A 22226-nucleotide genomic window follows, 5' to 3' on the forward strand; every position below is an offset into this window, starting at 1 on the left:
GTTTTTATATTTCTCTCCATCGTCAACAGAAGATAGCTTTCTGTACACTACTGCATATCTTCCATATCTCTCATAACTTCACAATTAGAAAAATACCTTTAGATAGGTCTACTCAAGAACTGATGTTTGCATCAAATTTGCAAACACTGGCTTTGCATTAAACACAAAATGTTTGCAAGGTACTCTCAAACAGTGCAGAACACAGGGCTTCGGGAGGCATCCAGAATGAAAACCCCAACTGAGACTCTGTTAAGCACATTCTTGTCTCATTATGGTTGCAAAGCTTCTACCTAAAAATAGCTTACTCTTATATAACCACTCACCACAGATTTATATATTTTATGTATCCTTGAAATAAATTTCTTTTTTCAAGATGTGCCACCAGAGGTATAAACAATCATTTTTAAAAGCAGGGAAGTTTTATGGTAATCTAAACAAATCTGATTTTCAAAAGTTATTCAAAGATTCTGTAGTTGGTAGTTCTGATGAAAATAACTACAAAAAGTTATACATAGCAGAAGTAACACCTACCAAATCTCATTTTTTAAATGAATTTTAAAAATTTGCATACAATAAAGTCCATTTTAAGAGTATAGTTCAATGAATGTTCACAAATCTATACCCCATGTCACCAGCACCATTACAAAGATACAGAATATTTCTACTCCCACCCTCTGCCCCAAATTCTCCTGTGCTCCTTTACTGTCACTCTCCTGCTGTTCTCCCCACCCCCCACAACCACCGCGCTCATCTCCATAACTATGCTTTCTTTAGGTTTGTCTGTTCTTGATTTTAAATAAATGGAGTCATGTACGACACACTCTTTTGTGTCTGGCTTCTTTCACTAAGTACAATGTTTTTCAGAATCACTCATGTTGTTGCAAGCGTAAGCAGCTTTTTTTCTGTTCCTGATGCCCATTCCACTAGACAGCTATACCCTGATTTCCAACTCTTACTTTTCTAATGCCTTCAGTTCGGTCTATGTGGGAACAGTGTTAAGTCCAGAAAGACAGTAACTTTAACTTCGTTATTACAGAATTTTGATATTTCATTGTTTAAACAAGTGTTTTGCAGTTCTTAACCTGTTGGGGGGGGGAGGGGGGAGACTAAAATATGCCAGGATCACAATTCAGTAGGTTCTAATTCCATCTGAAGAAAGCATTTTAATTAAAGCAGTGCTTCCCAAGTTTTGCAAGTCATGGCACAAACAGAATACAATCTTTGTATGGCAAACAGAAGAGATCAGCCACCTGGTTTAGACCCTTAGGAGGGTCTGCCCCTTCTAAGTGGAAAGGATTATTCATCTGAAGCTCACTACTTGGAGAGCTCTGTTAAGATATAGTTAAAGAGGGGCATCTGGGTGGCTCAGTCGGTTAAGCGTCCAACTCTTGGTCTTGGCTCAGGTCATGATCTCACGGTTTGTGAGCTGAAGCCCTGTGTCAGGTTCTGTGCTGAGAGCCTGCTTGGGATTCTGTCTCTCCCTCTCTCTCTCTGCCCCTCCCCTGCGTGCACTCTCTCTCAAAATAAGTAAATAAACTTAAAAAAAAAAAAAAAAAGATACAGTTAAAGGACAAGTATTCTTATTTTAAAAACCTATATTGGATTTTATAGAAAAAATCTTCTGCACACATAAAACCGTATGTAAAATAAAATATTGATTAAACAACCAAAGTAATGTGAAAATCCTTAGAGTCTTAAAACAGTGAATGTGGCTTATTTTCCCTTCTTTGAGTGCAGCACTTAAATTATTTTTGTCTTCAAAATTTTTAAAAATTGACCCATGACTGTGAACAGGTACCCACATGGCCCTTCCAAGCCCAGTACAATACAACTTCTTTTTTATTGAATTTAGATTCAAATGAGTTAACATATAGTGTAGTATTGGTGTCAGGAGTAGAACCCAGTGATTCATCACTTACCTACAACAGCCAGTGCTCACCCCACAAGGGCCCTCCTTAATGGCCGTCACCCATTATGATACAACTACTAATCAAAGGGGAGTCATTATGCTTCTCATGCAATAAATACTCATCACCACCTACACCATGCCAGGCATGCCAAGCTTCAGAGGATCAGCAACGAACAATATAGACCAAACTCCCTGCACTCAGAGAACTTATAGTCTACTGGGAGGAAACAGCTAGAAATGTCTGTTAGATGGTGGAAAACATTGAAAGCAAAAATAAAGCTGGGAAGGGAGAAGCCAGTCCTGGGAGACACGATGGCCAGAGAACTCAGTGATCAGGTGCCACTGAGTTAAAGGCTGACAAAGCTGAGGGAGAGAACCAGGCAAGGACCTGGGAGAAGTGTGTTCCAGGAAAGGGAAGAGTGAACATTCTGAGGGGGAAAAGGCTCCCAGTCTGTGGGACAGAAGGAAGCCACTGTCCTCAGAACAAAGCTGGGGTTGTGCAGTGAAACACATGAGAGGCCATGAGGTAGGGGAGCAGGGCCCTTCCCATGGGACTTTGCGGGACACCAGAGCAATCAAGACTCTTCCTCCAGCAGAATGGAAAGCCAATGCGAAGTGCCATGCTCTGCACTCAAACTTCATGTGGAACACTGGCTTCACTTCTGGAGGACGTATTTTTAGAAAAAACCTGAGAGAGATCATTGCAGAGTAAGAAAACGATCTGGAAAGCCAGACATTATAGTAACAGTTGAAGGAACCTGTGGATGTTTGTAGAATTTACTAGTTGCTCCAAATAGCTGAGGTATTGTCCCAGGAGAGGAAACATTAAGTTTTTGTGATGTTGCAGAGCACAGACGTGAATTAAAAGAGAAATGGAAAAAGTTTCACCTTAATGTAAGGTTGAACCTTCTTTTACTTTTAGCTTTACCACAGGGGAATGGGTGGTCATAAGGAAAAAACTCCCGTATAATAGTAGTATCAGCAGGAAGAGGAGGAGCCAACATCTAGGTATGTTTACCATATGTCAGGTGTTATGATAAATACCTGGCATACTATTTCATATAATCCTCCCACAATCCTGTGAGGTAGGTATTATTAACGATGAAGAAACTCAAGCTTATTGAGATTACGTGACCTGCCTGAGATCAGCCAACTATTAAGTGACAGAGCTGGTATTCAAACCCAGGTCTGTGGGACTCGGGCTCCAAGCCTGGAAGTATTGGAGTACACTGCCTGTATATCCATTGATGGCAGTCTCACAAGCACATAAAATGACTATCTAGCTAAAGAGAGGATTCTTGCAAATGGAGGAAAATTCGAGGACCTCTAAGATCCTTTTGATGGCTTTGTGGTTACATTTTCCTCAATTTTCTCCCTAGTTTTTAAAATTTTACTTTGACTTCAAGATTTACAGAAAGTTTGTGCTCCTAAATATGGCTAAAGATCAAATAATTTCATTACAGAATATGTTAAATTCCCTGTTCAATTCTAATGCCCAGGTTAATTACTTTCTAGCTTTGATATTTTATTAGTTCCCATGTACAAATGAAGATAGGCTTGACTTTTCTCAAGTATATCAATTTCCTGGTTTCATATTTTATATCTGTGGTGATTCAAATATATCTTTCCATCTTCCTATGCTAACTCGGTAGACAAGATAAAATTCTTCTCAATTAAGCAATGACCCTTCAAAATACAACAGCAAGGCAACATCTGGTATCTAGAATACAGAAAGATAATGAAAATAAAGGTAGAATATGGATATTTAGACCTACACCTAGTCTTAAATCCATGGAAACCCTGAGAATTACCCATGCTTTGTGCAGCTGCATTTTCACTAAGGGAAAGGAGGGAAAAGAGCAAACCAGGGAGACTTGGGGCTATGTGCCCTCCACTACACTTCAACAGGGCAACTTCTGGTTTTGAAAATAAAGGAAAATCATGGCCTTGCACGGCTAGTATGGGGCAATGTAAGAAGAGACCGTCTGTCAACCCTGAGGTTGACATTTGGATAAAAAAGTGATTAACTCTACTTACTAAAAAATGTTTTTCCACATTTCACACCCATTAGGATGGCTACCATAACAAAACAATGGCAAGAGAAAATAACAAGTGTTGGACAGGATATAGAAAAATATACTTATACTAAGATATTTGTACGCTCATGTTCACAGCAGCACTGTTCGTTCACACAGACAAAAGGTGGAATCAACACAAATGTAACATCGATGGATGAACGACTAAGGAAAATGTGTGTATGTTTACAATGGAATACTATTCAGCCTTAAAGAGGAAGAAATTTCTGACACCTGCTACAACATGGATGAACCCTGAAGGCATTATGCTGAGTGAGATAAACCAGGCACAAAAGGACAGATACTGAGTGATTCTACTTATAGGAGGTTCCTAAAGTCGTCCAATTCAGGGAGACAGCAGGTAGAATGGCAGCTGCCAAGGGCTAGGGGAAGAAGGGAATGGGGAATTATTGTTTAACGGGTTTAGAGTTTCAGTTTAGATGAAACTAAGAGATGCAAAGAGTTCTGGAGATGGATGGTGGTAATGGCTGCACAACACTGTGAATGTACCTAATGTGACTGAACTATGCACTTATAAATAGTAAAGAGAATAAACTCTATGCTCGTTGTATTTTACCACAAATAAAAATCATAAGAAAAGGCTCCAATTGTAACATTTGCCATATATTTTAACTTGGGTACTTGAAATTATCTATTACCAAGTCAATACCCAAGTGCATATATTGTTGACATAAAATAAAACCATAGTATAAAGTATAAATCTATTTCTAACATTGTAACAACTATTTACTTAGTATTTACTGCTTGCAGAAAAAAACCTAAAATACAATCATCATACATGAATGCACTCTGAGGCATAACCACATTCAACCACATTCATAATTCACAAGAGAATGTTGTAATCCAGGGATTTCCAACCTGGGAGGCTATGAAAATACCGAATTTCTGACGGTATTAGGAGTGATGGGGTGCCTAGGTGGCTCAGTCGGTTAAGCAATCAACTTTGGCTCAGGTCACGATCTCCCAGTTCGTGAGTTTGAGCCCAGCATCGGGCTCTGTGCTGACACAGCTCAGAGCCTGGAACCCGCTTTAGATTCGGTGTCTCCCTCTCTCTCTGCTCCTCCCCTGCTCACGTCCTGTCTGTCTGTCTGTCTCTCTCTCTCTCTCTCTCAAAAATAAACATTAAAAAATTAAAAAGAAAAAAAAAGACTGATGGAGCCCACCAAGATACTATGGACAAGCCACAAATCTGGCTCTGAATTCTCGTAAGGCCAAAACAGAAAGAGAAATACAATATGCCCTTTTAATTGTCCACAAGGAAAAAATACATATCAATTCTTTAGGGAAAACAAACTCCCTCTTTGCCCTTAGCTCTAATTTCTTTTTCAGGGTAATGTATAGGGGAATGAGAGTATTCAAGGGTAGAATAATAATTTCATTAAAGCTAATCTTTTTTTTCAGGGGCGCCTGGGTGGCTCAGTCGGTTCAGTGTCCAACTTCAGCTCATGTCATAATCTCATGGTTTGTGAGTCTGAGCCCTCCGTATGGCTCTGTGCTAACAGCTCAGACCCGAGAGCTTACTTCCCATCCTCTGTCTCCCTCTCTCTCTCTGCTCCTACCCCACTCATGCTCTGTGTCTCCCAAAAATGGACATTTAAAAAAAAATTTTTTTCTTTTGAAATGCCCCTCAACAGAAATTGAGGATATAATTCTAACTTACAGCTTAGCAAGGGCTATTTTTCAGGAAATCAAGAAAATACATCCCAGGATGCAGTATTCTGATATATTTATCCTAAAATTAGACTATCTAGAGAAAGGGATGAATTCTATTATCTTCTAAAAATGTGACCTCTATCAAGCAATATTTTCACAAAAAGAGGGACAGCATTTTCTGTGGAGAGCCTGGAATACAGGTATTCTGTGCAAACTCTGAAGACACTGCAATATTCTTGGCCATTTGTTTGTTTCTAAAGTTGGTATCCTTTTGTCAAACTAAGAAATTAGCTAATAGATGGCCACATAAGCTTTGAAACAAGATAGACTATCTTCTCTAATGGATAAATTTTCTAACTGAAGCTGAGTGTGATACAGTGGGGTTGTTCTTTCAGCACTAAATTTGGAGGCTGAATACTGGGTTTAGCTCTGAACGTGGCCCCCACCTCTCTACATAGACTTGGGAAAGTGGCTGTTCCTCTCTGCAGGCCTTCCTTTCCTCACCTGTCAAAAGTTAACAGATCATTGTATCAACCATTTGGAACTGTGTTTTGTTAAGGTGCCTTAGTGGACAGAAAGGTGGTTGCATTTGCCCTATGCCCCAGGGAAATCTTTTGAGGATCACCAGACTAGATGCTTTACAGTCTAAGAGTGATTCTACGACCTTGGGATTTTAAGCAACTAATCCATAACACAAACTAGCATAACAAAAATAAATGAGGAAAATATTCACAATTAAGTCCTTTCTATCACAAGAAATTTTACTAAGGAGAACTATATTCACAAACTTAATTTTTAATTCAGTTGTTTAGAATGTGAAACAACAAAATCTCCCTCATATAAGCATGTAAGTAAAGGTTGATTTCTCAAGTAAACTCAAAAAGGCAGTATCCTAAGTGTAGCAAATAATAAATAGGTAATGATGCAGCTACAGGATAGTTTCCAGCCACCAGGTGTAATGACATGTCCATGTCTCTAGTCCCCATCTACCAGAGGACAGATGCCTCCCCTGAATCTCAACCACTGAGCACAACTTCCTTGCTTCCTGTTATTCCTGTGACACCTACGGCTTCCCATCAGGGTTTCTTTGATCCAACACCCCAAGCCACAAACCACTTCTCTGTTCCTGAATTGAGCATGAAATCCTTTCAAGGCATTTTTCTGAAAATAAAGCATGGTAAGACTGTCTCTTGTAAAACCGTTGGGTTTAGCCTTTCATCATTTGAGTCTCACAGCAACTCCTGAAGTAGAGAGAAGGCGTCTGTTTTAATAATTCTGTGTTACATGAGAGGAATAGAAGACCTAAGAATGAGCCGCCCAGAGTCACATGGCAAGACCACGGTCACTAATACTGGAGCCTGCAGCTCAGGACTCCAAATAAGAGCAAGTCCATATTGTCCCATCTGTGCTTTCTTCTTGGGCCTTGCCCAAAGTCTCCCTGACTTTGTTGTCATCAGTTGGATGGACTGAGTGAGGAGTAACAAAGATTATGCAGTAAATAAGGGTGAACCTGTGAGCATGCAAAGAAAATTAGACACAGGTTATCTGCTTTTTCTTCTTTGGTGCTGGAGCCAAGTTTCTGCAGAGAAGGAAAGAACAAGATGGCATATGTAGAACGGACAATGGAAAATCCTCCAAGGATGGGGGTGGGGAGAGGAGCAGATAGAAAATTGGAAAGACAGTGAGAAACAGGTGAAGACAAGGGAATGATGATCATTCCTCCACCATGCAGACTGTCAAGAGGTAGAAAAGAAGTTGTCAGGGTGAAGGAAAGAGGAAGAAGATGAGAAGCAAGTCGGTAAAGGAAACAGAAATACCAACCAATGACAACAAGAAGAGTGAGGTAAGAGAAAAAAAAATTGGAAGTAGTTAAAACCTTTGCAAAAGTATTATGTGTTTTAAGTATTAGAAGGGCAGCACTCTACACATATTAGCAGTTCTTAGTCTAGAAAGATGAAGTCTCAGGAAATACATGATTAAGTCTATAAAATAAAGTAATGGATAAAAACCAGCAGGAATATATTCATTAAGTTACAAAATACTACAATTATGAAACCTACAACTTGAAATCTGGAAAAGAACAAATTTTGAACAAAATATGTCCTTCCAAGAGACAGAGGATAACAAATGTATAGAACCTAGGGAAATAAACTCAAAAAAAAGTGATAGAGAACTATAAAAATTAATTTTAAACAAAAAAGATGGCAACAAATAACAAGCTAAAGAGAGTTCTTTGAAAAATAATCAAATAAACAAAGCCTTAATGAGACTGATATTAAAAAGATATTAAAAAGATATTAATTGGAAATATCCAAATGAATATTAGGGAAAAAAATGGAAAACATTAGGAAAAAATATTTAATTACAGATTCAAAATAAGTTAAAAAAATAGTAAGACTATTATGAAAAACCTTATAACAATAAATTTTAACACTTAAATGGAAAGGATAAATTCCTAGAAATAGAGAACTTGTCAAAATTGACCCCAAAAGAAAAAGAAAACTAAAATAGTCCTATAAACATTAAATATGTCTAATTACTAGTTTAAAAATCCCACAAAAATAGCTTTATAAGAGGGAACAGACCACTTCAATTACATATAAACTCTTTCAGGGAACAGCAAAATAGAGAATACTCCCAAACTCATTTTATGAAGCCAGTATAATAACCTGGATATCAAGCCCTGATGAGGACAGAACCAAAAAAAAAAAAAAAAAAAAAAAGAAAGAAAAAGAAAAAAAAATTACCAACCAACCTCATTCATAAATAGATACTAAAATCCAAAAGAAACCAAATCGAGGAGAATGTTAAAGATAATACATAATGACCAAATTAGGTTTATTCCAATTACACAAAGGTGGCATATCATCAGAAAAAGTCTAAAAACATTAATTTGAAAAAATATAATTTGCCACCTTAATAAAGAAAAACCTTATGATGCTCTTATTAAATGCAGAAAGAATCTGATAAAATCCAATACCCTTTCATGATTAAAAAACCTCAACAAGAATTAAAAAGAACTTCAATAATCTGAGAAATGGTATTTATTAAATATCACTCTTAGTAGTGAATTATTAGAAATATGCCCCTTTTTAAAAATCAGGGATGAACACCGTTTCCCACCATCTCAGCTTCCATCCAGTATTGTCCTGAAGGCCCTCTCCAGTACATTAGGAACATGAAAAATAAATGAGATTTAAGAATTGAAAGAAAGGAACAAAACTGTATAATTATTCTACAATTATGATTGTCTACAGAAAATCAGTCTCTCTTCATTATTTCTACTTTCTTGCTTCCCATTTACTCTGCAGCTCATTGCAATACACCTTCTTCCTATGCCATGCTTCTAGAACTTCCCCCATCAGTTGTTACCTCAACTCGTTGACCCAGCTGTCCCATTGGCCTCCCTTGTTCTGGACTTTTCCTGCCTCTCTGGCTGACTTTGCTGAGTGTTCTCCACTGGCTCCTTTTTTCCCTTTTTGTCTTTTAATATAAGTATTCAATCCTTTGATTTCAAATCTTTCAAGCTGGATGTCTCCGAGGTGACATTATTTACTCCTTCAGCCTCAAGCTCCATGTTTATTCAGGTGACTTCCAATACTAACGATTCACAAATTTTTATTGAATGAGTAAGGATGCCCTTCTTGGACGTCACCATGTCCAAAGGTGAACTCACCCTCCACCTACTCCCTTTATTCCCTCCTTCAGTAATTTATTCGCCATAAGCCTGCGAACTGTCTAGGATTCCATCTTCTCCTCCATTCCACATATTCAACTATTATTGGCTCCTATTAGGTTATTTTTGAGTCTCTCTTGGCTTTGTACCTTGCTTTCCTTTTCAGTAGTCACCAACTTAGTTCAGACTCTGATTATCTCTCTCTTGAATTCCTGCACCTGGTCACCCTGTTTTCAGGCCTTCCTCTAATCCTTCCTGTAAGGAGCAAATCTGATTAAATCTCTCCCCTCTTCAAAATCTTTCAGTGATTCTAATTCCCAAGATAATGTTCAAACTCTTTAGGCATATTTAATAAAACCTTTCAAGAAGACCCTGCTTCTATTCATCTTTTGATGAAGCTTTGACTGGTTTAGCAAGTTATCTGACAAGGTAAACACTGTGTAAATACTTACTGAATTAAGGACAAAAAATTACATAAAGTAATAGATATCAAATCAATGGTGGACCATTATAAAAATGTATGGGGGTTATATCCTTACTACTCTTAAGTTAAAATGAGAGGAAAATTGTATCTGCCTGTAACTCATTCAAAATTCATTAGACAGAATATAATCTGGTACTGCACTCTCTAGCAGGAATTCAAGACAAATACAATTGCATGCAGGTTACAGACTTGGTATCCTTGTGATACAAAAACTTACCAGGAAAAGATCCTGGGTCATACCAAGCATGACAAGGCTAATCACACATATACACTCTCCCCGCGCCCACAACCCCCCCTCCCCCCCGCCCCCAGCCTCATACTGCTTAATTAAAACCTTATGTATTTTTGTTCAAATACTTTGCAAATTATCAAAATGAAAACCTGCTTCATTTTACATAAACTTCCTATTTATTTAACTTCTGTCCTAGTTGCTTCCAAAATTAATTTGAAATCTATTTCCTGATTATACACAGAAGCTAAACATTCAGGAATAATGCTGAATAATGTGGACCAAGTAAAAAATCTAAATTTCTGCTTGGAATTAAAAATTCTTATAATCCTCACAGAGCTGATAAACACAATCATATGTCTGAATACTAATAAGTTTATAAAAGCTTCATAGAATATAAATGGTAAATGTCATAAACTGTACATAAAGCTGAAGACATGGTATTACATAACTATTTTTATCAATTATTTTACATACAGTATTCTAAATGCGCTTGACTGTATTTATATACTACCCTGTAGTATGTGCATCTGCTTTTAAATATGGAAAATCTAACACCTTTTTTCATTTCCCTCATTCTGCAAGGTGTACAACTGAGGGTAGAGAGATTATGTGGGTCACTTTCGGCCTCAATGAAATTCCCTAAAATGAGCCTTTAAAGAGTTTCTAAAGAGGGGAGACTAGAGTCTGGCAATCATAGTCACAGTGACACAAATGCTTTTAAGATCCCAGTCTAGTAAAAGTAGTACTGGGACAAAGGCTGAAATAGCTCTCTGGTCATCATGCTCAGATTAAATATCTACTCAATCAAAATTGAGCTAATTTACCAAAGTCATCAACTTCACTGCTGAAATCAAACATGATTTGGACCAGAGATGAACTTCGGTGTGTCCTCAAACAGAAAAAAAAAAATTTTTTTTATACTTAGATCCCCATATTCTAGCCTACACATTCCTCCACCAACACGCATTTCAAGCATTTTTCTCTTTTGAAAAAGATTCCTAAGTTACCCTATGTCTCTAAAACAAAATGCCTTCAGTCTGTCTTTGAATCTAATTAAAATTAAGAAACTTTTAATACCTTTAATAACTCTCAAAAGCTGGACTAAGCTCTTCCCTGGTATCTTCCCTTTCTTACTAGCCTCCCTCCAAATCCCAGAAAAAACCAGCACAACAGAAAACACAAAACAACTAGCCACATGCTCTGAATGCTGGGGAACGTGATTCTCCACTGGTTTAGGCTACAAAGAAAGCCTATGAGTAATCAAAAATCCTTAATCAAAACAAAGTTAAAAGCTACCTCCCTTCCCGCTCCCCAGCCCCAGTATAATTTCTCCTTTTCTCTTTAATCCACTCAAGTGTTTCCTTGGAATTTTAGCGGCCTCCAAACAGCGGATGGTAAGTTCATCTCAATGTCAGCCAGGGCAGAGACATGCAAAAAATCACTAACTTGGAAGGTTATTTAGGACAATAATGTCTTTCACTGCCTTACTCCTCCCACTCGGGCCCCACTTGACCTACTACCAATATTTAGCTGGGAGAAAAAAAAAAAAAAAATCTGTCCACAGGCTTTCCCCCCAGCGGCTCTTCCTGTGGGAACCCGACGCACACCCGGAGCCGGCAGGAAGACCCTGGCCAGGCAGGGACATCAGGGTCTCCCGGCTTCAAGCACCCCTCCCCACTCGCCCGCTGCTGCACTCTGCTCCCCGCACAGGCGTCCAACTATTCTTGGATCTACTCACATCCCTAGATCTCGTCTGGCCGCCCTCCCCCCTTCCTCCCCTGGTGTCCTCTGTCACCCCGAGGCTGACCTAGCAAAGCCCCCGGCGGGCGCACACACTCACCCACCTGGGCCGGATCTGGGGATCCCCGGCAGCGCGCTCCACCCTTCACTCCTCGGCCAGCTCCAGCACAAATGCGCCGGCCTGTCCCTCCGCCTCCCCTCCAGCCCAGCCCAGGGCGGCACCGCAAGGTCTCTCTAAGTCACCTTTGCTCGGCCCGCCCCCGGCTCCAGCGAGGTCAAGCAGAGGCGCGGCCCGCCCGCCAGCGGCCCAGGACTCCGGTGCCGGGCCGCCAGAGGTCCGTGCAGCGCCCTTCGGCCGCAGAGCCAGAGCCGCCCTCCCCTCCAGGGCTTGCCGGGGAGAGTGCGAGCAGCGCGGGGAACGGCCTGCGGCAGGCAGCTCCGCGCTGCCGCTGTCGTCGTCCAGTCCCTCCTCCCGAGGCCCCCCTCCCGCGTGGCCCGCTCCGCGGAGGCGCAGGTAGGGACGTGCCCCGGACGGCGAGAGCCCGCACACAGCCCTTGCGAGCGAGCAGGCGGACTGCGCGCCCCGCAATTCTCGGGGAAGGAAGTAAGGAAACTGCTACTCGTGCTCTGCGTGCATCCCGCGGAGGCTCCTGCGAGGTCCTAGAGCGGGCTGTGTGCTCAAGCCCTCTCCTGGCGACGCCTGCCCTGACAACTTCTAAATGGCCAGCCCGCCCCTGGGGAAAAGCAGAGAGGAATCCTCTTTGGACTCTTGCACCTCAAAGGTAACTGACTCTTACTCTGGCTTACACTTTAGAGTGAGGGTTTCCGATTCCAAAACAAACACTAGTCCTCTTGTCCTTTATTTTTTTAATGCACGTTCTAGGCTACCATTTGGGCAATGAGGAAAACAATGGTATTAATTCTACTAATGTGAAACCTAGATGGTTTCTTATTCCGGCTAGGCTTGAAGGGTAGACCAAGACGCCCAAGGACAGTAAAACCACGTAAATAATACACTCAAGTGGGGTGTTCAGGCTAAGGAAATTTCTGTGAGGCTCGGGTGGGGGTGGGATACACATAACTTTCAGTTCCAACGGTTTTAAACAATATAAATCTGTCCTCAAACTTTAGGGAGCAGAGTAATAACTGAACCAAACTATTTCTTTAACAAGATCACGGGGGACTTTAAGTTCGCTGTCCCAACAGTGGTGGCTGTAACTGTGCTACAGATATAAAATGCGTAAAAGATGATGCAACAGTACACTAGAAAATTTGGAATTTATGTCAATGAGGTTTCATAGTGTCTTTGAAAAGTCTGTTTTTTTCTTTTTCCCCCCATTCTAAACTAAATGGTATTGTGAAATGTCACATTAGGCACTAAAAGCAGCTGCTACACAATCTTCCTCCCTGGACTCTAAAAATCAGAATTCAGTTTACAAAAGTGGTACTAGGCAGCAAAGACAACAAAATGTTTTAGAGGGCAATTTACAGAGCACCTAAACTGTGTCAGGCACTGTACTGAGGAGCTTCACATAAAGTAACTCGTTTGTATTCTCATTTTCAGATTTGGAAATGGAATTTCCAAACATATCTTAATTTTCTCAAGGTCAAGATATAGATCCCAATTGGTCTGCTCTTTGTATTCTTGCCTTTGTACATTTCATTATGCATTCATTCACATATTTATTAACTGTCTACTACATGCCAAGTACTTATGCTAGACACAGATGCTACAAAAATTCCTAAGATACAGTTGCTTCCTTAAGGGGCTCTTTAGTAAATACAGAATCAGACAAGTAAATATATAATGATACAATGTGATAAGTGCTCCAACAGCAAGGACTCTCAGAACAGGAGGGATATCTAAGCCAGTTTTGAAGGGTGGAACCTGGGATGAGGCAATGGTCACAGTCATCTGACAGCACAATCCTTAGAACTCTATCCCCACAGAGTGGCAACAGGGAATCTGTTGGGTGGGGGGAGAGGGGGTACAGGGAGACAGGCAACTGAGAGATAGGAAGGAAAAACAACCGACTTTAAGGGGTGAGAGGAGGAGGAGGAAGAAGGATGAACACAGGACAGCTTCCATGATTGTGGCTTGGGGTCCTGAATAGGTGTAATTCTGCTTTAGACACACTGGCATGAAATGTTTAAAAGTCAGCTGGATATACTGGTTCATAGCTCAGCTTAGGAGAGATCTACTGTGGAGATATCGGAGTCATCATGGATTTCTGTTTGAAGGAATGGCTAAGATCATCCACGGAGAATGCCAAGTGAGAAGACCACTGAAAGAAACCAGGGGACAATAACATTCAAGGCACAGGCAGACGAAAAGATGCTTCAGAAGAAAACTGAGGAGAAGCTGCTCTAAAGGAAAGAGAAGACAGAAGAGGTAGGCACCACAGCAATCACTGAGAAGAATCCCCAAAACAAGTAGCAGTCAAACGCCAGATCCATCACAGGACAAGCAAGGTAATTTAAGGGTATCCTCTGACTTAGCAGTAAGGAGATGGCAAGAATGGTTCCAGTGGGCTAGTTGAAGAATAAAGAAGTAGAAACAAAGTATCACATTTTCTAAAATAGAATTGGAAAGGCGTGTAAGGAGACCAGCTATAAGGGAGTAGAGAATGCAAAAGAAGAGAGGAGCTGTTTTTGAAGCAGGATGGAAGGAGACAGATGCCAAGGAAAGGAAAGAAAAAAGAGACTGAGGGAGGGAGTGGCAGGGAACTGACAGCATAGACAGCCGCTGCCTCATATTTAACAAAGAATTTTGCTCAGAGCAGAGGGAGAGGAGGAAAGTGAAGACATGACAGAGAGGTGAAAGCCTGAAAAGTACAAACATTAAGAAATGTCTGAAGGACTTTGAGCAGTCCAGGAAACTAATGAAGAGGCGACCTCGACTTTATAAAGCTCTAAGCCCACAGGAGGGCATGGTTTCTCTCCAAAGATTATCAGCATCTCGTCCAAAGTAGTAATACCTTCCAGTTGGTTCCAATAGAAGGTCCAAATCTCTCCATTACACCACAAACTGAGTATCACTATCCCAATCATACATCTGGATTCTAGCTCTTCAGCAGTCAACTCAGGAGACTTACCATGGAAGCACAGAATATTTTATAAGTGAGCTTACGCTAGTTTTAAATAGGCAAGTTCCTACCTTGGAAAACCTGGTTTGACTAATATCAAAGGGAGCTCCATAATACACAGAACAAGAAGGGAACCAATGACAGCACTGTGTGACATTTTAGCCACTTGTGATACCACTCTCTGGGTAAGGAAAACTATAGAAACAATAACTCATGAAGCAAATTTCTAGCCTTTTGATATTTTTTTTTTCCCACATAGGATCCACATTTAACATGTGGCTTGACCTCATGGCCCTGAGATTAACAGTTGCATGTTCTACCAACTGAGCCAGCCAGGTGCCCTTTTATTTATTCATTTTATTTAAAAAAAAAAAAAAATTTTTTTTTAACCTTTATTTATTTTTGAGACAGAGAGAGACAGAGCATGAACGGGGGAGGGTCAGAGAGAGGGAGACACAGAATCTGAAACAGGCTCCAGGCTTTGAGCTGTCAGCACAGAGCCTGACGCGGGGCTCAAACTCATGGACTGCGAGATCACGACCTGAGCCGAAGTCGGACGCTTAACCGACTGAGCCACCCAGGTGCCCCTTTATTTTTTTTTATTTATTTTTTAAATTTAAAAAAAAAATTTTTTTTTTTAAACATTTATTTTTGAGACAGAAAGAGACAGAGCATGAACGGGGGAGGGTCAGAGAGAGAGGGAGACACAGAATCTGAAACAGGCTCCAGGCTCTGAGCTGTCAGCACAGAGCCCGACGCGGGGCTTGAACTCACAGACCGTGAGATCGTGACCTGAGCTGAAGTCGGAGACTCAACCGACTGAGCCACCCAGGCGCCCCCCCCAGGTGCCCTTTTAAATAGAACTCTCAAACAAGGCTAAAGACAGTTGTGGCATTCACATTCTCCAATGTCTCCCCCAAGAATATCACCCCAAGAACACCTAATAAATTTCCCTTTAGTAAATCAAACTCAAACTTTACAGCTTACTTTATATATTGCAGTTTTTTCCAAAAACACAAGTTGTGTTATTTACAAGTAAAATATGCGTATATAATGCACCTCATTTAATGTAGAGGTCGTATAGAAACCTTGAATATCTGGGTCATATCAGAGCATCCCCAAATAAGCAAAGAACACTCACATACCACAGAAATAGAAAGACCCAAATCCAGGCATTAAGGACTGTTCTCATTATAAACCCCTCAATTTCTCATACAGAGCCAGCTTGTTCTTACTGTGAACATAATTTTACCGAGTTTGGTCATCTGGTTTTCTTTTTAATAAACAGAACATTAGAAAGAGTAAGGCAGAAGGGATCAGTATTCTGTTACAGACAGGCACACAGTTGATCTAAAACTCAAGAGAAAAAAATCTAAAACCCATAAAGAGCAAAACTAAATACAAGAGCATTAGCAGGACTGGGCCATTTTGTCAAATTACAGAGTCCTATAAACATTATCCCCTGAAGGCATCTCTGCATTAAGATACAGAGTAATTATGAACATACAAAAGGACAGCCCAGAAAAGATAAAATTAAGTGCTAAAAATTTAGCATAAGATGTAAATGGGTAATATTTAGAATAACTGTCATCAAAGAGACTAGAATAAAAACAAGTTTTGCTGCTGTGGAGACTGGGATCACTTCAATCGATTGGATCCCCGTTATGTGCCAGGTACTGTACAAGGGGTTTTGCCAATATGATTACATTTACCTTTCAAAACATTCTTTTTTGATTGGTCACCACTTTAAAAAGGAAATTGTATATGAAAACTGAGGCAGACAGATTAAATAGCGGAGCATGATTAGACCCAGGTCTCTGTGAGTTCAAAGCTTTTTAATAAAATTTCCAGATACAGAAATGTAACTTACAATTCCAGATAAATAAGGCATTACTATACCTAATTATTCTGCTCTGACCTCCATTATACTATTAAATTCTTATATTAGTTCTTAGCCATTTGAAAAGCTAACTTTGATGATGTCATTTATCTTTTAATTATTTGGGGGGCCTTTTCATGGTCTATAATCATATTTCTCACAAGGAAATCCATAAATACTACTGAGAACCTCAGAGTTGATATCTCATAGCATTAATTAAAAAGAAACTTAAAGATGCCTTAAAAGTTTGAAGCAGTAAGTGCCACTTCCTAAATGAGTCCTGTGTGTCACACAGTGTGTTAATATGCTCTATATACATATTATTCATCTATATACATTTGATACCCACACCTGATACTGAGGTATTCACATATTTTCATTGTACAGAAACTAGCCTACAGTTGGTTAGGAAAAAGATTTTTAAAAGGCCCATAAGACTTTCAGACCAGTGCTGCTAACAGTGACTTACTATATGGTCTCCCTTATTGTAAGATGAAAATATCAAGGTTCAAAGAACTTAAGTAGCTCTTTGTCACTTGAATAATAAGGATGGAAAGAACACAATCATTCCACAAATACTCAAATTTTCTTTAGACAATACCGCCTTCTCCCAAAATGAATTAAATCCAAAGTTAAAGACACAAAAGCTCCAAAATGCCATCAGAGAAAAGGGGTCACGAGTGTTAGATAGCATCCTACAATAATAACTGCTGATTTGTACTCAGGGCTTACTATGTGTCAGGAACTATGCTCAGCATTTTGCTTACATTATGTTATTTTATCCTCATGACAAATTTAAAAGTCTAAATAAAAGTCTAATTAAACTTTAGGCTAATCTACTCTTGCACATCCAGATTTTCACAGAGAAGTAATCATGAAGCTGTATTTTTAAGCAGTTTAAAAATTAGCATAGGTTGGCTTCTCCAGAAAATAAATTACTTCTAATTTAGCGTTTACCTTAAAACTATACATCTCTAAAACAAAGACGTTATTGACACATCCAGCAGGTGCCACAGAAGAGATGTTAATGAGATTTGGTTTTACGATGTGTTAAGTATTACCTGAATCCCTAGGCACCATAATTTGTTCATTTTAAAAATGTTCTACAATGCTATTCAGATTTATTTAGATTACTACATCATGCCTCATTTAAATAAGCTAGAATATGACATCACCAAAAATAGAAATGCTGAGGGGATGTTTTCAAATAGTATTGGAAGAATCAACCATTTAAAATGCTTAATGAACAGGGGCCGCTGGATGGCTCAGTCTGTTAAGCATTCGACTCTTCACTTCAGCCCAGATCATGGTCTCATGGCTCATGGGTTTGATCCTACAAACCCATGAATGCCTGCTTGAGATTCTCGCTCTCGTTCTCCCTCTCTCTCTGCCCGTCCCCCGCTCATGCTCTCTCACACACGTGCTCACTTTCAAAATAAACAAACTTAAAAAAAAGTTCAATGAACAATTATGTTTTCCTGTGATAGTTAATAAAATTCTATTGGCTTTCTGGAAGTTTGTTTTAAGTGAATTTCAGATCATTTACATATTTTTTCTCCAAATAAAATACAAAATTTGTGTTGTACATAACAAAATTGGCATTAAAAATTTTTTAACATGAATTCACAAGTCTTCTGTTATTTTTTTAATGTTTATTTTTGAAAGAGCGCGCGCACGCATATGAGTGGGGGAGGGGCAGAGAGAGAGAGGGAGACACAGAATCCAAAACAGGCTCCAGGCCCTGAGCTATTGGCACAGAGCCGGATGAGGGCTCGAATTCACAAACCATGAGATCATGACCTGAGTCGAAGTCAGATGCTTAACCAACTGAGCTACCCAAGTGCCCCCACAAGGCTTCTGTTCTAATCACAAGAAAATAAAATGTCACATCTTTACATATACATATCTCATATATATGAGAGAAATATACAAAACCATTTTCATCTGCCTTGTTTTATCAAAACGTAGTTTCTAACTAAAAGGTACAAATAAATTGTAACAAGAATAAGAAATGTAGTGTCTTAAACTAAAACGTTGAAGATTGACCATATATGTAGAAATTAACAGAATGGAAAAGAAGGCCTATGGCTGCTTGGCTTGCATTCAGAAAAAGAATTACTAATGGATAAACATATCACTCTTACCAATATTTGGGAAAATGGCAAATTTTGAATGGGAGAAAACAGGGGGAAAAGAATACAAGTTATTTCACCCATTGAGCTCAGGTCACACAGATTAGTATGACAGCACTATTTTCTAAATAAAAATACTGTGTATTTTTCTTATAAAACCTCTGGTTTCCACAATATTTTCGCAACCCTCTTGTTGAAATGCCACAAGAACTCTGAGTAGAACTTTAAAACATAGTTGATAAATATAGCTATATAATTAGATATGAACCTAAGTTACTTCAGAATCATCTTGCTTAATCAAGAATAAATGAGTTTTAAATTTTAGCGAAAAACAAAGCTTTCACTTTCTTTGTTAAGACTATTTTCTCCTACCTTTGGACAATTTGAAAGCAATGACTTATTGGATGATTGAGTATGTGACACCCAGACAGTTACTGAAAAATTCAATTCCAACTACCTACCCCTTCTTGTTTAGTGAAGAGATTAAGGCAATCACTCAAAGCTACACAAGTTTCTCTGGAAGCTTCAGAGACAACTTCAACTTTCTGAAGAAATGATGGAAGCATGTCTATAAATAAAAATAAATAAATAAAATTAGTGTGATTTTTAAGACCACAAAAATTTTATATTATTTTTTAAAAGTAATCTCTATACCCAATGTGGGGCTCAAACTCACAACCCTGAGATTAAGAGTTCCAAGTTCTACCGACTGAGCCAGGAAAGACCACAAACATTTTTATATGGACTAACTTTATCTTTCCTTCTAGCTGCCTTAAACAAAGCATACAGTATATTCCTTGAGCATCATTAAGTACCTACTGTATGCAGGGCACATAAATTGGTACAGTAAAAGAAAAGATGAACCCTTGTCCTAAGAAGGACTATATCCTGAAGAGTCAGGACTAAAACAAAACAAAACAAAGTTTATAGGAATAAGTAATATAATGTTTAAGAAAAGCAGTTAACATTTCCTTTCATGATATTCTATGCTAGATAAGTAGTTTTATTCAAAAGCCAAGTGCTAGAAAGAGATAAAAATAATACTGTAGTTGACATGATGGCTAACATATCTAAAGGCAGCATTAACTCAACTTCCTCTAGTGCTTATTGGATAAATGTTTGGCATGGATAGGTCTTTGCACTCTCACAAATGTGTCCCTCTGGGGGCCCAGTATCTTTTGGATATAAGTTGGGAACAAAAAAAAAATGGTAATGTTACGATCATCCCAGGTTCCCTAAGGAAAATCTTAATCCATTTACCTATTACAAACAACAACAACAAAACAAAAAACAAAAGGCTGGCAAGGGAAAGCTGCAAAATGCACACACATCACTTAAAAAATAAAACGACATTTTCTGTTCAGATTAATGCTGGAGAAATGTACTTAATTGAAATAGTTTTGGACTTTGTGTTAATTATATATTAAGATCTTCTAAGCGTATCCCTTCTAGCAAATAACATTAAGAAAGCTTGTCATCTAAAAATAAAAGGAGAAAGACAAATCTATACCACCCTTTGTATTTTAAATAATCTTGATTAATTTAACACAGGGTTCTTAAAACAGGGTAACCAAGGTCAATAAGCAAAAGCAATCAAATCCAACAGCTAGCAACCTATAATTTTCAGGCCATAAAGTGGGTCTCATCAAAAGACAAATATTTTCAAATGAGTGGAAAGGAAAATAAATTCTACCAAGAACATATAACAAATTACAGTCATTATTTCTAGGTGATAAAATTCTATTATTCTTCATTCTTTAATTTTCCAAGATTTCTGTAGGAATGTGACTTATTTTAGCAAAGACAAGTCCTTTTCTTAGAAAAATTATTTCTCAAAACCCATAAGGCAAAAGTGGGCAACAAGAGTTAAATGTTAGGGGGGTCTGGGTGGCTCAGTCTGTTGAGTGTCAGAGTCTTCATTTCAGGTCAGGTCACGATCTCATGGTTCTTGAGATCAACTCCTGCGCTGATGGTGTGGATCCTGCTCTCTCCCCCCACCCCCCCTCAAAATAAATAAATATTAAAAAAAAAAAAAAAAAAAAAAGGAAAGGTCAGAGTAAATGAAGGTATGAACAAGCTTTCATTAATATCTGAATATAAATACCAAATGACATTTTATTGTATTTTTCATACTATGGAATACAGTTTCCTAGTGTTAGCTATTCTTAACACCCAAACAATTGAAAACTACTATATCCTAAAATAAATTTGATTTCACATGCTTTATTTTTCATTGTGAATCTTTGATACACATTGTGAAGATTTTTTCTTTACTTAGTTGCTAAATAGCAAAAAAGAATACCATATGCCAGATGCTGTATGACTTAAATAGTACCTCAACAGATGTCTCACAGAGCTGTGGATTGAATACCGTGAGGGGATGTACAAAAAAATCAGGCACAGCCTCTGCCTTCCATAAATGCACTGGGGTAATCTAGTAATTTTCCACTTGCATGGCAAAAATGGTAAGGGAATGGAAGCACAGTCATTCATGGATGTATTTCTTTTTATTAAATACCACAACATACTTAATCATCTATAATTCTGTGTTTTAGACACTTAATACTTTATATACTTGTTGATTAACATAAAACGCTACATGTCAAAATAAATTTTTTTTGAATTTCAAGATTTAAAACGAAACTGATTCTGTAACTTTTTAAAGGATACTCCAAGAAATATATATTGACTTTTAAGAATCCATTGTTGAGAATGTGTTTGATTCTTTTATCCCAAACAGAGTCATAAGGTATCTCCATTTCTCTGACAGTCTGGTGTTCAAGCAAGATTTTGAAATTAACATTAACTTGCACAGTAGCTCTGTGTAAGAACGGATACTTTAGCACCAGGGCAGTGTGTCAGAGGCCTGTTGGTTCACAGTGGCATGCTTCATAGGATATGTTTGCATATTGTTATATAAAAAGAAAGAAAACTGCTAACCTTCTAGTAAAGTTACCAACTGTGAATCACTATAAATCTGTTTTAGCCAATTAATATTTGGAGACTTAGTCATAATGAACATATGTAAAAAGGTCAGTATGTAACCATATTTGGCCTATTATAAGAATTGGACACTTAATTTTGAGGAATAATGTCAATTTTTTGTACTAAAAGTATTTTTGAACTCAGGAAAGATGCTAGAAGACCTCATGTGAAAAGCTTAACTTTAAAGACATGTATAAAAAGCTCACAATCTGTCATTTTTCTAACACTGTACAATTTTTAATTGGGTAAGTTTTAAAACTATTGGGGGAAATACTGGTTTCTTATTATGCTAGCAAACTAAACCTAATACAGATGACCTCCATCATTCTCCTAACATAAAAGAAGTCCACACTC

At 38.6% G+C, this 22226-nt stretch overlaps 1 protein-coding gene and 1 long non-coding RNA gene across 11 annotated transcripts in view; one reads left to right on the top strand and one right to left on the bottom strand.

The window, feature by feature from the left end:
* Window positions 1–22226, bottom strand: part of OSBPL1A (oxysterol binding protein like 1A) — a 265761-nt gene that overhangs the window by 119083 nt on the left and 124452 nt on the right. For 2 of the 7 annotated variants that reach the window (XM_078435369.2, XM_078435368.2), the window contains exon 15: window positions 19349–19455. The exons of 1 other annotated variant lie outside the window; for it this stretch is intronic. In XM_078435369.2, coding sequence (XP_078291495.1) covers window positions 19349–19455 — 107 coding nt within the window. 4 more of the 7 variants (XM_078435373.2, XM_078435372.2, XM_078435371.2 and 1 more) reach the window with 3 other exon arrangements.
* LOC132665861 (uncharacterized) overlaps window positions 12338–22226 on the top strand; it is a 68293-nt gene continuing 58404 nt past the window's right edge. For all 4 annotated transcript variants that reach the window (XR_013551253.2, XR_013551254.2, XR_013551252.2 and 1 more), the window contains exons 1-2: window positions 12338–12572; window positions 14032–14262. This is a non-coding gene — a long non-coding RNA (uncharacterized LOC132665861). The remainder of the gene's footprint in view (window positions 12573–14031; window positions 14263–22226) is intronic.

The sequence above is a fragment of the Panthera onca genome, chromosome D3 (assembly GCF_046562875.1).
Source record: "Panthera onca isolate mPanOnc1 chromosome D3, mPanOnc1 haplotype 2, whole genome shotgun sequence".
NCBI lineage: Eukaryota > Metazoa > Chordata > Mammalia > Carnivora > Felidae > Panthera > Panthera onca.